General features: G+C 57.9%; 1 protein-coding gene across 1 annotated transcript in view; it reads right to left on the bottom strand.

The window, feature by feature from the left end:
* Positions 1–1712: 1712 nt before the first annotated feature.
* The window catches only part of TMCC2 (transmembrane and coiled-coil domain family 2), a 36858-nt gene continuing 25378 nt past the window's right edge, over positions 1713–13192 (bottom strand). The window contains 3 exon segments of the mRNA XM_006094830.3: positions 1713–3160; positions 3645–3780; positions 5233–6173. Coding sequence (XP_006094892.1) covers positions 2849–3160; positions 3645–3780; positions 5233–6173 — 1389 coding nt within the window. The 3' untranslated portion in view covers positions 1713–2848.

Below are 13192 nucleotides of genomic sequence, written 5' to 3'. Positions count from 1 at the left end.
GGTGTGGGGCCAGGACCAGCACACAGATGCTCGGGGGAGGAGCCTGCCTGTGGGTCCTGCGGCTGAGGGAGGATGGTCCTCCCCAAGAGGAGGCCACCCTGCGAACCCCTGGCAGGAGAGGGAGGCAGGTCCAGAATGGGGGCCACTCACCCCCTCTTTACAGAGGGTGGAGGCTTTGACCAAACAAGGAAGCATCAGTGATCATCAGAGGAGCAAAACCCAGCTCCCAGTTGGGGCGGGGCTTTCTTGGGCACCCCGTTATCACGAAGAGGCAAAGGGGTCCAGTGGTCCTTTCTGCAGGTGACCAGAGCTGAGGCTGACCTCCCCCTCCTCCTGAACTGCCGGGCCTGCAGCCTCAGGATGGGCTGAGAACGCAGCCTGCCCCCTCTGCCCCCCCCCCTTCAGGGTGGACTGTGGCTGCAGTGACATTAAGAGCCAGCACAGAGAAGGCACCTGACCTTGAGGAGGAATGTGGAAAATGTCTGCAGTTTGGAGTGGAAAACCCCCACCTAGGGCCTAGGAATGTGGGCTCCCAGCCAGGCAGCCTCCCTTCCAGTCCCCCCCAGGGAGATGTGCATGTGCTTGGAAGGAAGGGGGGGTGGGGGTTCAGGGTCCAGGAATGACACTGTTGGAGGCCCCGTGAGGTTACCTGGTGAAACTCCTGCCCTGGCCAGCGTTGCTTAATGGTTAGAGCCTACGCACCTGATCAACGGCATGTACCTGGGGTGTAGGTTTGATCCCTAGCCCTGGTCGGGGTGAGTGCAGGAGACAACCAGTGGATATGTCTCTCTCACACTGTTTCTTGCTCTCTCTCCCTCCCTCTCTCTCTGAAAAAGGAACGGAAAAAATATCCTCCAGTGGGATTAGCAACAACAAAAATGTTGCCCTGCTCATGGTACCAGCATAGTGCCCTTTCTGGGCTTGTTAGGGCCTGGCCCTGCTCCTGGAGTCCCCTCGTGGAGGCAGCTAAACTTTTGACTTCTCAGACCTACAGAACCACAGAATGTCAGAGCCCTTTGAAACTAGCAGCTACTGCACCCATCCCGTATTACAGGTATGGAAACGGATGCCCTGGGAGGGGGCGGGGGGAGGATGGGAGTTGGCCACAGGTACACTCACTATGGGCCAGGACTTCGGGGTAGGTGCTCTCCCCTCCCTCTTGCTTCTAAAATGCTGGCAGCCAGCATCTTTCTCCTTTTAGGGAGACTCAAGCTCCCACAGTGTTCTTGCCGGGAACCCAGTGCCTTCTGCGGGTGCCCTTAACTGCCAGGAGTAGGAGACACAGCCAGAGGGCCTGGCCTCTATGCTAAGGCCCTGCTCCAGCTCTGGCTAGACAGAGCAGATAAGGCCACACTAAGGCCAACAGAGCCCCCTAGGGACTGAACCTAAGAATTAAGGACTATGCTGCCCTCTACTGGCCACCTCTGGGCAGGACTGCTGTTGTCCAGGCCTCCAGCTGCTGATCTTCTCCGGGCTAAGAAAATCTCCTTCCCCTCCTGGTGGACAGCACTCCAGGAGGGGAGGAGGAGGTAGGTGCCCTCATGTAGGCTGAGCAAAGTAGCTGGTCCCTTGTTCAACGCAGGATCCCAGAGGAAGAAGACTTGAGGCCAACAGGTGAGGCCGGTGTGTGTTACCCACCACAATGCTGGAGAGCGGGGAGACTCCCGGTTGCCACGGAGACAGCCTAATCAATCAACACAAGACAGGAAGGCTGAAAATTTAGAGGCTATTTATTTCTCCTAAGGTCCACAGCTGGCAGCCACTGCCCTCCCGTTCTAGGGGATTTCTCTCTCCTTTTCTGAGAAATCCCCTCTCTTCCTGGAAGTGCTCACGGGGAGGCTGGGATGTGAAGAGAAACCATACACAACACTCCAGAGCCTTAAAAAAATAAAGCCACAAACAACCTCCTCCACACAAGTACACACACACAAAATAAATAGACACATAAAAGAGAAGCTTCGCTCCTCCTGTCCTGGCTCGAAAGGCTGCTTGGGAGAGGGGCTGGGTGGCGATGCCCGCTTCTCCCGGCCAGGATGATCCAGAGGCTAAATGGTATGGAAGTGCCTGACAGCCAAGAATAAGCCCTGGCTTCAGCTCTGTAGGCATCAGGGACAGATGAACAAATAAATAAATAAATAGAGCCCAGAGCGCCCCCAGGGGCCTAAGGGCGTAGGCTGAGGCTCAGGGCCCCTGGGGCCTGTTTCCCTGAAAAAGCAGATCCAGTGACAGGCAGAAAGAACAGGGAAAACTCCAGTCCAAAGTCATACCCACCAGGCCTCCAGGGCCTGCATCCTCCAGCTCCCAAAAGGGCCAGCCCAGAACCCAGCCTCAAACCAGCTCTGGAGGAAGGAGGGGTGGGCCGAACCTTCTCTCTGGCCCAGCCCAGCAGGTGCCCAAGGCTGGGAAGGCCCTCCCTCTCTCTGGGGCCAGCAAAGCCTCAGAGGGAGCAGCTCCTCCTGGGGAAGCTGAGGCACGGCCCTCTCCTGCTCCTATGCTCACGGGCCTTCCTGCCTGGCTGCATCCCAGTCAGCTGGGAGACATCCTTGTGCAAATGTAAGCAATCGAAACAGTCCCTGCCGGTGTCCTCCTCTGCTCCATCTGGCCACAGATGTCCCCACCACCTCCAGCCAGGGCTGCTCTGTAGGTCCCCCCCTAGCCAACAGGGAGAAGGTGACAGACAGAAGCAAGAACAGAGAAGGGGCAGGAGCTGCTGGAATGAACAGTTTGGTCAGGAGGCCAAACCAGACACATGAAAAAGTCCAAGGGAGTGGGGAGTCCCAAGATCCCTCCTGGAGAGCCAGGGCCAGATGGGGGCCAGGGGAGCACGGGGTAGGGACCAGCTGGCCACTCAGCTGGGCAGCAGCACGTGCTCCAGGAGGTAGGTGAGGGAGTCCCAGTGCTTCCAGAGGAGGAAGAGCATGAGGACCAGGAGGGCAGTGCTGGTGATGCGCAGGCGCGTCTTCATGAGGGGCGTGATGAAGTTGGCGATGGTGGACACGAACACCAGAAGCACGGCCATGAGCGCCAGGATCACGTTGATGAACTTGCCCAGCAGCGCCCTTGCGTTGGCGTTCTCCACGCCCTCCAGCTGCACCACCTGCTGCTGCTGCTGCTGCAGCTCCAGCTTGGTGACCCGGGTCAGGCAGGACTCCACGGCCTCCTGTGGGGACAGAGGGTGGGCCCATGAGAGAGGGACAGTGCACAGGCTCCCCCGCCACAGGCCAGGCAGGTAGAGGCTGAGCAGCTGCAGCGGTGGGCAGAGCCCTTTACTTATGACTATCTGGGGAGGCTGGTAGCAAACTGGAGTCTTGATTAATGTGGGAAGGGGCGGAGCTGGCCCAATCCCAGCTTCCTCTTGAGGCACTGGGAACGCCCATCCTTCATGGGCAAGGCTGCCATCACAGAGCCGGGGACACCGGCGGCCCTCGCCAGTCAGCTTGCCTCTGCACAGTGCATACTCTGCCCAGGCCGCTCCGCTCTTATCTCCACCTCACCCCACACTGCCCGCTTCACCCATGTGTCCGTCTGCCCCAGCTGATGCAATGGCCTGTGCCCGCCATCCCCTACTTGGTAAAGCCCCACCCTCTGGCTGCTGCCAGCTGTCAGCACACCTGGGGCCTCCTCAGAAGGGTCCCTGGTTGTACCTGGATGTCCCGAGCCCTCTCATAGGACTGGTAGGCCACCTTCTCCTCCATGCTGGCCAGCTCCTGCTTCAGGTTGCTCATCTCATTCTGGTGAAGCTCGGTCAGGTCGTTGAGTTGCTCCTCCAGCCGCTCGTACCTGGCAGAGGGAGAATGTGTGACACCAGGCCCGGCTCTCGAGCCTCCCTTCTCTCCCCGGGATCAATTCCATTCATTCTCAACCGTCACTCAACCCGCCCCATGTGCTCAGCGACACCAATGAAAGGTACTCCTTACACAGCACTTCTCAGGAGCAGGTGTTGTGCTAAGCACTTCACCCAGATTACCTCATAGGATCATCATCACCACCCACAAGCCAAGCACTAGTCACCCCCATTGTGCAGATAAGAAGACTGAGGCACAGGGAGGGTAAGGAATTTGCCCTGAGCTAAGATGCTCTCCTGGGTGCCGGGCACACAGGGATATAGAGTCACAATCCCTGCTCTGAAGGCACGAATATTGAAAGATGACTCTTAGGTGGGGGTGGTTAGTTTTCAGGCAGGATTCCAAACCTCCTTTATATAAATAAACAAGAAAAAGGCCAGGCAGCTCAGTTGGTTAGAGCTCCCCCAGTACAATGTTGCTGATTTGATCCCCAGTTGGGCACATACAAGAATTAACCAATTACTGCATAAGTGAGTGGAAGAACAAATCGATGTCTCTCACTCTCTCTTCCTCTCTCTCTCAAAACAATAAATATATTTTTTAAAAATATATTTTTATTGATTTCAGAGAGGAAAGGAGAGGGGGAGAGAGATAGAAACATCAATGATGAGAGAGAATCATTGACCAGCTGCCTTCTGCACGCCCCCTACTGGGGATCAAGCTTGCAACCCGGGCATGTGCCCTTGACTGGAATCGAACCTGGGACCCTTCAGTCCACAGGCCGATGCTCTAGCCACTGAGCCACACCAGCTAGGGCTAAATAATTTTTTTAAAAAGAAAAAGTGCTAAGGATAAAATCCCCAAGAATCCCAGGGAGCGAGTGCCAATGCCACATGAGAGGCACAGAGCAGAAGAGCAGGTGGGCAGAGGGGAGGAGGGACCAGGGCTGCAGCTCAATGCACACTGACGTGCCGGAGACTGACACCCTTTAACTTCATAGGTTTGGTTTCATTCAATCCTCACAGACAAATCAAGTGGGGATTCATGGTCTTCCCGCACACAGACAAGGGAACCAGGTGCTGAGTACAGGAAGGGCTTTGTCAATAGTAAATAGTAAACAGTAAAGAGTAGAGCTGGGATTTGAACCTGGGTCACCTGACTCCAGAGTCAGTGCTCCTAACCAGAGGAGAGGCCATGTAGCTGGTCCCTGCCTCAGTTTCCCCTTCTGTACACTGAGCACATACAATCAAGTGGGGATGCTCACAGCTCCTGAGACTGGCAGAGCCTCCCTCCCATAGGCCTGTACTCCCGTCTCCCTGCCCAGACCGGAGGAGGCTTCCAGCAGCGCAGGGCCCTGTGGATGCTCTTCCACTTGCTCCACAGCCCTGCGCCTGAGCCCTGGGCCCGGCACCTCAGGCCAGGGGTGGCTGGGTGGAGGAGCACCCACCTGTAGCGCTCCTCCTGCAGGCACTGGGTCATGTAGGTGTAGTCCCTCTGCAGCTGAGACTTCAGGTCCTCCATCGAGTCCTCCAGGTGCGACTGTCCCTCCTTGATCTCCCGCAGCTCATCCACCAGCGCATCCAGGTTTCCGGGCGCCCCGTACAGTGTGTTCGACTTGGGGCTCCCCAGCACCCCGGTGGGCCCGGCCCCGGAGTTGCTGCCAACCCCGGCCGAGCTGGCGCTGGCGCTGGAACACTCGTCGTCGCTGCCATACTTGGGGCTGGACACGAGCGTGGCGCTGCCACTCAGCGTCCGGGCCGCCTCCTCGGGAGGCCCGTCCTCCAGGGGGTCCTTCAGGTGGGCGATGTTGTCGGCGCTGCCAAACTTGTTGCGGATCAGGCTGGCGAACTCCCGGGGCTTGGACACCACGGCCGTGTGGGTGGCCTGCGAGAGGCCCGAGAGGCTGCCCCTGACGCCCTCCACCACGCCGCCCCCGAAGCCGCTGATGCCCGCGCGCACGTTGGCGCCCACGTCCTTCAGCCCCTGCTGCATGTCCCGCAGCACGTCCTTGGGCTGCCGCGAGGGCCCGTTCTGCTCGATCTCCCGCAGGCGCCGGCGGTAGTGCTCCAGCTTCTTGTGCAGCTGCGCGATGGTCTGGGCGGACTTCTGGTTCTTCTTCTCGAACACCTGCTTGATGCGCGACACCTGCTGCTTGTCCGCGTTGTTGGCCAGCTTGAGGTACTCCGCCACGTTGTCGTCCCGTGCCTCCTGCTCGATCTTGATCTGCTCCGTGATCTTCAGGATCTTCTGGTGCAGGTGCTCGATGGCGGCCTTGGTCCGATGGGGGTCGGGGGCCCCGTCCGGCACGTCCAGGCTGATGGGGCCGTCGGTGTCACCATGGCCGGGGCCGCCGGAGAGGCTCAGGCCCACGAGGTCCCCCTTGTCAACCTAGGGGAGGAGGCAAGCAGAGGAAGCCTGGGTCCACCAGGAAACCACGGGAGGGAGCCCCTGACACCCGCGGACCTGGCTTCTCTACCTACCAAGTGGAGGCAGGTGACGGGGAACCTCAGGAAGAGGGTTCGGCGTGACAACAGAATCCCTTCCGGCCGCCCTCACCCACCTGCCACCTGCTGTCCACCTGATCCCACAACGGCCCCGAGTGCAGTCCAGGCAGAGGGGTTCCTCCTCGGGACAGAGTTCACACGACTATGAGCAGTCAGCCTCCCGCCCACATGGACCACGCGGGCTGAGGCTTCCCTGGAGCCACGGGGTTGAATTCTCAGGGATGAGACAAGCTGTCCCTCCGGACCCAACCTCCCCACCGGCTCCTGCCTTGAGCGGCCTCTCGCTCAGACCTGACCGGAGCCCACACTTTGGCCCCAGCGCCGGCACAGGAAGCTCCCCGCCCTCCCCACCCCGGCTTCTCTAATGCAGTTCGGAGGGTCACCCCACTTCTGCTGCACCCTCCCGGCCCGTTACCTTCCAGGTCACTGGAATTGTCAGCAACCTCTTCCGATTCATGATGGTGGGGGCGCCCGACCCTGCCCAGGCTCCCAGAACTGGGAGGGGAGCGCCCCCTGCCACCCTGCTGGCCAGGTCCCCGAAGCCTCCGTCCCAGAAGTAACCCACAGGCCGAGGGAAGCAGGCAGCGGTCTGGGGCCCAGAGGTACCCGCTGCCCTGCTGGGAAGGGGCTGGATGTGCAGGAAAGAGATGACAGCCCTTCCCCGCCGGCAGGCAAGCAGGCCCCTGACCCTCAGTGCATCAGAGTTATTTAGCACGAAGGAAAGAGAGACTGATAAGGGGGGTGGGGGAGGGCAGGGAGGAAGGGAAGGTTACAGAAGACAGGAAAGATGGGAAACGCAGATCAGATGAGGGCGGGTGGGCCTGGAGCCTTGTCCTCCAGGGCCGGCTCCCCCCAGCCTGTTGGAAGATCTCTCTCCACAACCGAGTCTCAGTGTCTTATCGCCACGCAACAGCGGAAGCAGCAGGAAATGGCTCAACCCCATGTATTTTTACACACCCCAACTCGGCTGGGTCACATCATCGCTTTTTATATGTCTGGGGGCAGGGGCGGGGTGAGGTCTATGTGGGGGAAGGGGTCAAACACAAAGCAAGTGGCCCAGTCACATGCTCCAGAACTGGAAACAGCCCATGCCAATTACAGGCAGAAGTCACCCAACTCGAGGTCCGCCGAGATACCAAGCAGTGAAAACACGACTGAAAACAATGGCCCCGCCACCCTCAGGAGCCAGGGGAGGGCGGCTCCTCCTGGGCTTCCTCTGGGACCTTTTCAGGTCGTGGTTCCACTGGGAATGCTGGGGACACCGAGGCCCCTTCCCCACCTCTCCTGCAGTCAGGACTTCCCTCTTACATTCGCTTGGGTCTCCCCTCGTGTCCCCTGGCCCTCCTGCCACACGCTCATCCCGGCAGGACGCTGCTCCTCTGACTTCTGGCCTGGTACAGCAGAGGAGCCTAGGCCACAGCCCCTCACACGGTCTGTCCCCAGGTCTACTGGCCCCACCAGTCTGACTTAAAACCGAGCCTGCAGTTAGACCCTTCCTCCTCCGCTGCTCCCTGCAGTGACGGCCAACAGCCCATCTCAATTGTCCTGCCCCTCGTGTCCCCACTGGTGACACAGGGATGATCAGATCTACTCTCAGGCCTGTGGTGAGGGTCACATAGGACTGGGCGTTGAGTGACCAGCACTGCTCTTCTGCAGAGCACACAGAAGGCACTCATAAATGCTGTGGGGTCTACGCAGCAGTTCTTTAGGGGAGGAATGACATGTATTTAAGAGATTATACCAACAAGTTTACTCAGTGTTGATGCGGCAATATAGGAAGTGAACGATACAAAATTCTATCTGCAACGCGTAGCTTTACAATGAAGGAACTTGACCCTCTCATAAGGCCCCTGTGCTTTCCAAAGAAACTCAACTCCTTCCCTCTTCTCCACGCTCTTCCTGGAGAGAGAATTCCCAGAGAAGGAGCTTGCATCTGGCTGCGTCACTGCCTGAGGCTCAGCACTGCCGTTTGCTCATCCTCATAACGAGGAGGGCGGTGGTCCCAGCGCCTTGGAGGAGCGTGGGAGGCACTAATGAGACACGGGTTCGGGTTCGGAGAAGCTGTGAAAAGTGGAGGTGCTCGGGGACTGCGAGGGAGTGTACGCAGCTCTGCTCTGGCACCCTGGAGTCTGGCCCCCGTTGGAGGCCAGCTAGCTTACACATGGAAAGCAGAGTTGAAGCTGGCTGTGAAACCCCAGGAATGAGAACACTGGTAAAACCAGTTGGAGTCCAATGGTGGGCTGCAGTGACCTGGGGCTGGGACCCTGGCCCCCTCGCCCACCCCCTTCTCTGCCCTGGGGTCCTGCAGCAGGACACCAGCCCCCTCGAGGCCCCCTCCCCACCCCCCCACCCCCACTCACTGAGGTCTGCCACGCCTGGGTCCTGCTGGTCATCTCCAGTCACAGAACATCCCCTTCGCCCTCGTCACCATGGAGGAAGGGAGCCCGCAGGAGTAAGGGGGGGGGGGGGGCTCTCCATGCCCTGGCCTCCCCAGGCACCCCCCACAGCAGCAGTGTCCTTTAAGGACTGGAGGGAGAGGGGGTGGCTGAGCGAATGAGAGCCAAGGAGGTGGCAGAAGACAGGCAGAGGGACAAGGAGGGAGGGTGCTTCAACTAAGGAAGGAAAACGACAGCACAGAAAGAGAAAGCTGTTAAGAGGGATGGAACAAGCAGAGTATGAGGAAAGGAGAAAGATTTAAAAAAAAAAAAAAGCAAAAGCAATGAGACAGGCGATAGGACCCATGCTAGGAACAGAAAGGGCACTAAACTTTCGGTCAGACACCAGTTTAGAATCCCGGCTTTCACTCAGCAGCTGTGCACCCTTGGATATGTCATTAACTTTTCTGAGACTCAGTTTTCACATCTAGAAAAGGGGTGTAATTCTACCTACACCAAAGGGTTATCAGGAAGATGAAACAAGTCACTCTAAGTCAAGAGTGGCAGTACAACCTCAGGGCATACAGAAGGCGCTCAAAAACAAGTAAGAATAAATTAAGCAACATTTCACACCGACTGGAATGGCTGTAATTTTAAAAAAGGAAAATAACAATTGTTGGCGAGGATGTGGAGAAATTAGAAGCTTCACAGCTTACTGGTGGGAATGTAAAATGGTGCAGCCACTGTGGAAAACAATTTAGTGGTTCCTCAAAAAGTTAAACATGGAATTACCAAATGAAATGACCCAGCAATTCCGCTCCTAGGTATATACCCAAAACAATTGAAAATGGGTATTCAAATAAATACTTGTGCATATTGTTCATCGCAGTACTATTCACAATAGCCAGAGGGTGGACACAACTCAAAAGCCCATCGAATAGTAAATGGCAAACAAAATTGGTCAATCTATACAATGGAATATTATGTTATTTGGCCATAAAAGGAATGAAGTACTGACACATGCTACCACACTGCAAACCTCGAGAACATTACACTAAGTGAAAGAAACTAGATACAAAGGGTCGCTATTAAATGATCCCATTTATACGAAACATCCAGAACAGTTAAATCCATAGAGACAGAAGGCAGCTTAGTGGTGGCCAGGGCTGGGAGGGAGAAATGGGGAGTGGCTGCTTGATGGATACAGGCTTCCTTTGGGAGTGAGGACAATGTTCTGAAACTAGAGGTGATGGTTGCACACCTGGGTGTGGAAGGCCAGGGTCCTCCCACCTGCTAGCCTGGGCTGCAGGTCCAACCAATGTCCTACTGTGGAGGGTATGTGGGTCCTTCATCTTATAGCCCCATTTGCAGTAGAGCAGAGGTTGTTTCTATCTCACTGCCAACCCCCTTCCTGGGGCTGGGTGAGTAAAAAGAAGAGCAATACTGGTCACTCAACTCCCGGTCACTAGCGGGTGGAACTCCAGGGTTCCCCAGCCCAGAGCACAAAGTGCGTCAGCTACAGAGGCATCACTGCTCCTCTCTCAACACTGTCAGGGGCTGACCTGGCCCAGGGCCCCTCCCCCCTCTCTCCGGCCTGAGAGGGGCTGGACACTCCACAGGTACCTGACCCCAGCATTAACCCCTGTGCATAGGCTGGGCAAGTTCTAAGAAGAGGAGATTGTGGAGGGAGGCCATGCCTCTTCCATGAGCCCCTTCTATGCCAGGCCATTAGGGAGGCCATGCCATGCTCCCTGTGCAGGGTGCCCACCAGCCAGGGCCCGCGTCAGAGCCCTTACTCTTCACAGAGACTGAGCTCCGGGAAGTGCGGATGAACGTCCTGGAAGAGCCAGCACTGGGACGCTGTCTTTAGTGTCCAGGGCCCTACTTGCCCTTTTCCTCTCCCTGCCCCTGTGAGACCCTGGAAGCAGCCCTGCACATGGCTCACAGGGCCTGGACTCCCCTCCCTGCCCCCGCCCCCAGCCACTCTAAGCAAAACCAGATTAGGCACTGGGCCAGATTATAGGAGCTCCCCAGCCCTGGCTCCCTGGCTTCCTCCCTCCTCCCAGGCCTGAGCTCATGTCCTCGTGTTAACCCGGCCCAGGCACGGGACAGCGGCCCTTCCTCCGCACACTAGCCCAGCAGCCTGGACCTGAGGCAGGGAGCACACAGGAGACATTGTGGACCAGAAAGCATCCCGGCTCACATGGAGCTCTGTGTAAGAGGGAAAGGGTCCTAACTATGGTGTGTGCTCCACACCTGAGCTCCCAGTTCCCAGGAGACTGCAGAGGGGCCTAGCCCAGTGATGGCGAACCTATGACACGCGTGTCAGAGGTGACACGCGAACTCATTTTTTTGGTTGATTTTTCTTTTTTGAATGGCATTTAAATATATAAAATAAATATCAAAAACATAAGTCTTTGTTTTACTATGGTTGCAAAGATCAAAAAATTTCTATATGTGACACGGCACCAGAGTTCAGTTAGGGTTTTTCAAAATGCTGACACGCCGAGCTCAAAAGGTTCGCCATCACTGGCCTAGACTGACCCCCACCCCCAGGGACAGGCAGTGCCTTCCTAGATTTACAAAGAGCTCCTGGAGGGTCCCAGAGCCGCTGACACAGAGATGGGCCTCCAGTCCTGCTCAGGGGTGGAAAGCCAGCACTAAGGTAGGTTGCTCTTACACACGAAAAGACCTCTCGGGTTCCTGTGCTTCCCTTTAAGAGGACACGGCAGCCTGTCATTCGGGAAGAGCTGGCCCTGAGGTTCCCTCCCAGGGTCGGGAAAAGGGGGTCGGAACTGCCTTGTCTGTGGGCCTGGCCAAGTGGGTCAAGGTCCTCTCAGGACACGGCCCAGAGCAGGGCCTGGGCTTCCAGTGGCTAAAGGCCCAGCAGGCGAGTGAGTCAGGAGCTGCCTGTCCCAGGCGACTCAGCAAGATGCCTCCATCTGCTCCCGTCTGGCCCCGTGACCGATTGGAGCACCCCTCCCAGGATGGAGAACCCCCAGATTCCCTTTTCCTATGAGTTCCCAGAGGGTGAGGGAGGGAGGTACGCCAGGCCAGGCGGAGAGGAAAATCCATGGCCGGCTACAATCCTTCAGCGCGAAGAGGCAGCTGGGAGGGAGGGAACCGGACATCTCCCATTCCAACCTGGCACTCCAGCCATGGCAGGCAGGATCATTACCCCAGCTCTCGGTCCTGGCATCAGGGGCTGCCCCCCTTTCACCAAATCAGCGGGCACAGCTGCTGGGCTGCTGGCTCTCTCTCTTCCTGAGACATGCGGCATCACAGCTGACCCGAGCACTTCCAGGTGGAGACAGGAATGGGAGAGCGGAGGGGAGCACACCAGCCCGCCCAGTGGTCCCACCGGTGCCTGAGAGCCTAAGCTTTTCTCCAGAGGGCTGGGAGGCAAATGCTTAGATAACGGGGTACACAGGGGGCAGCAGGTATGTACACTTGGCCTGTTCACCAGGGTAAAGTGGGGTGAAAGACTGCAGCAACATCCCCACCTCCACACGGGGGCCTCGAGGAGCAGGGCAGATGTGCAAGGCTCCGGGCTCTCCCGGCCTCTGTGGTTTACAAGCAACCTCACGCTGCTACAAGGATTCCGAGGTACAGGGTACACACAGACGAGGAAGCACGCTCATCCTTTCATGCTGCACCCACGACCTCAAGGCAGCGCCACTGGCTGATGATCAGCCTCCTCCTGCAGCCAGCGACACTCCCCCCACCCTGCCCCTAGGGGACACCCCTCATTAGCCCTCAGATGCCAGGCCTTTTCCCTGGGTCCCCCCCTGGGTTCTGGTCAAAACCACACCCTCCACTCCGTGGCCTCCTTCCCTACCCTGCTGACAACAATGCCCTTTTGTCCACACAAAAGCCCCATAGTCCCCTCTCTCCTCACTCCCACAGACCCGATGAGGCCCCGAGCTGCCCTCCCACCTGGGGGCCTCCTCTGAGTTCTCCCAAAGCTCCCAGCGCCCAACATGTTGCTCCCTCTAGACTCTCCCACTGGCCCCCTGGGTCAGTGCTCATGGACCGTCACACTCCCCTCTGCCTGTCACCGTGTCTCCACGGACATAAACAACCACAACCAGGAACGCCCTTCTACGTAACTTCACGTCAGCTCCTCCAGCCCCGGGTGGAGGGACACGTGGCTACTGGCTTCTGGAAGCATCAGTGCCGGGGTTCACTGGCCTCCTGCACAAGGTCCCCTCACAGGCCCTCCCAGCACTGGGCAGCCTGAGCCTGGAGGCCCAGGGCTCGCCCCTCCTCCCTTCTCCCTCCACAAAGAGTTCTCTATAAGGGAGGGGAGGGGAGCCGCACCCTGAGCCCAGAGCACAGCCCGCCTGACAAACTGCACAAGTGGCTTTCTCCCTCACCCTGCCCCACCCGTCAGCTACTCTCCTCCCACCCACCAGGGGCCTCACCTGTGTGGGTACCATTTCCCGAAGCTGTGCTGGTGCCGGGGGCTCTAGGGCCCCAGCTTTCTGCAAGCTGTGCTGGACCCCCGGGGTCACAGTCCCTGGGCAGC

Source organism: Myotis lucifugus, unplaced genomic scaffold (assembly GCF_000147115.1).
Source record: "Myotis lucifugus unplaced genomic scaffold, Myoluc2.0 scaffold_145, whole genome shotgun sequence".
Taxonomy (NCBI): Eukaryota; Metazoa; Chordata; class Mammalia; order Chiroptera; family Vespertilionidae; genus Myotis; species Myotis lucifugus.
The sequence above is the reverse complement of the archived record's forward strand: the minus strand, read 5'-3'. Positions and strand labels throughout refer to the sequence as shown.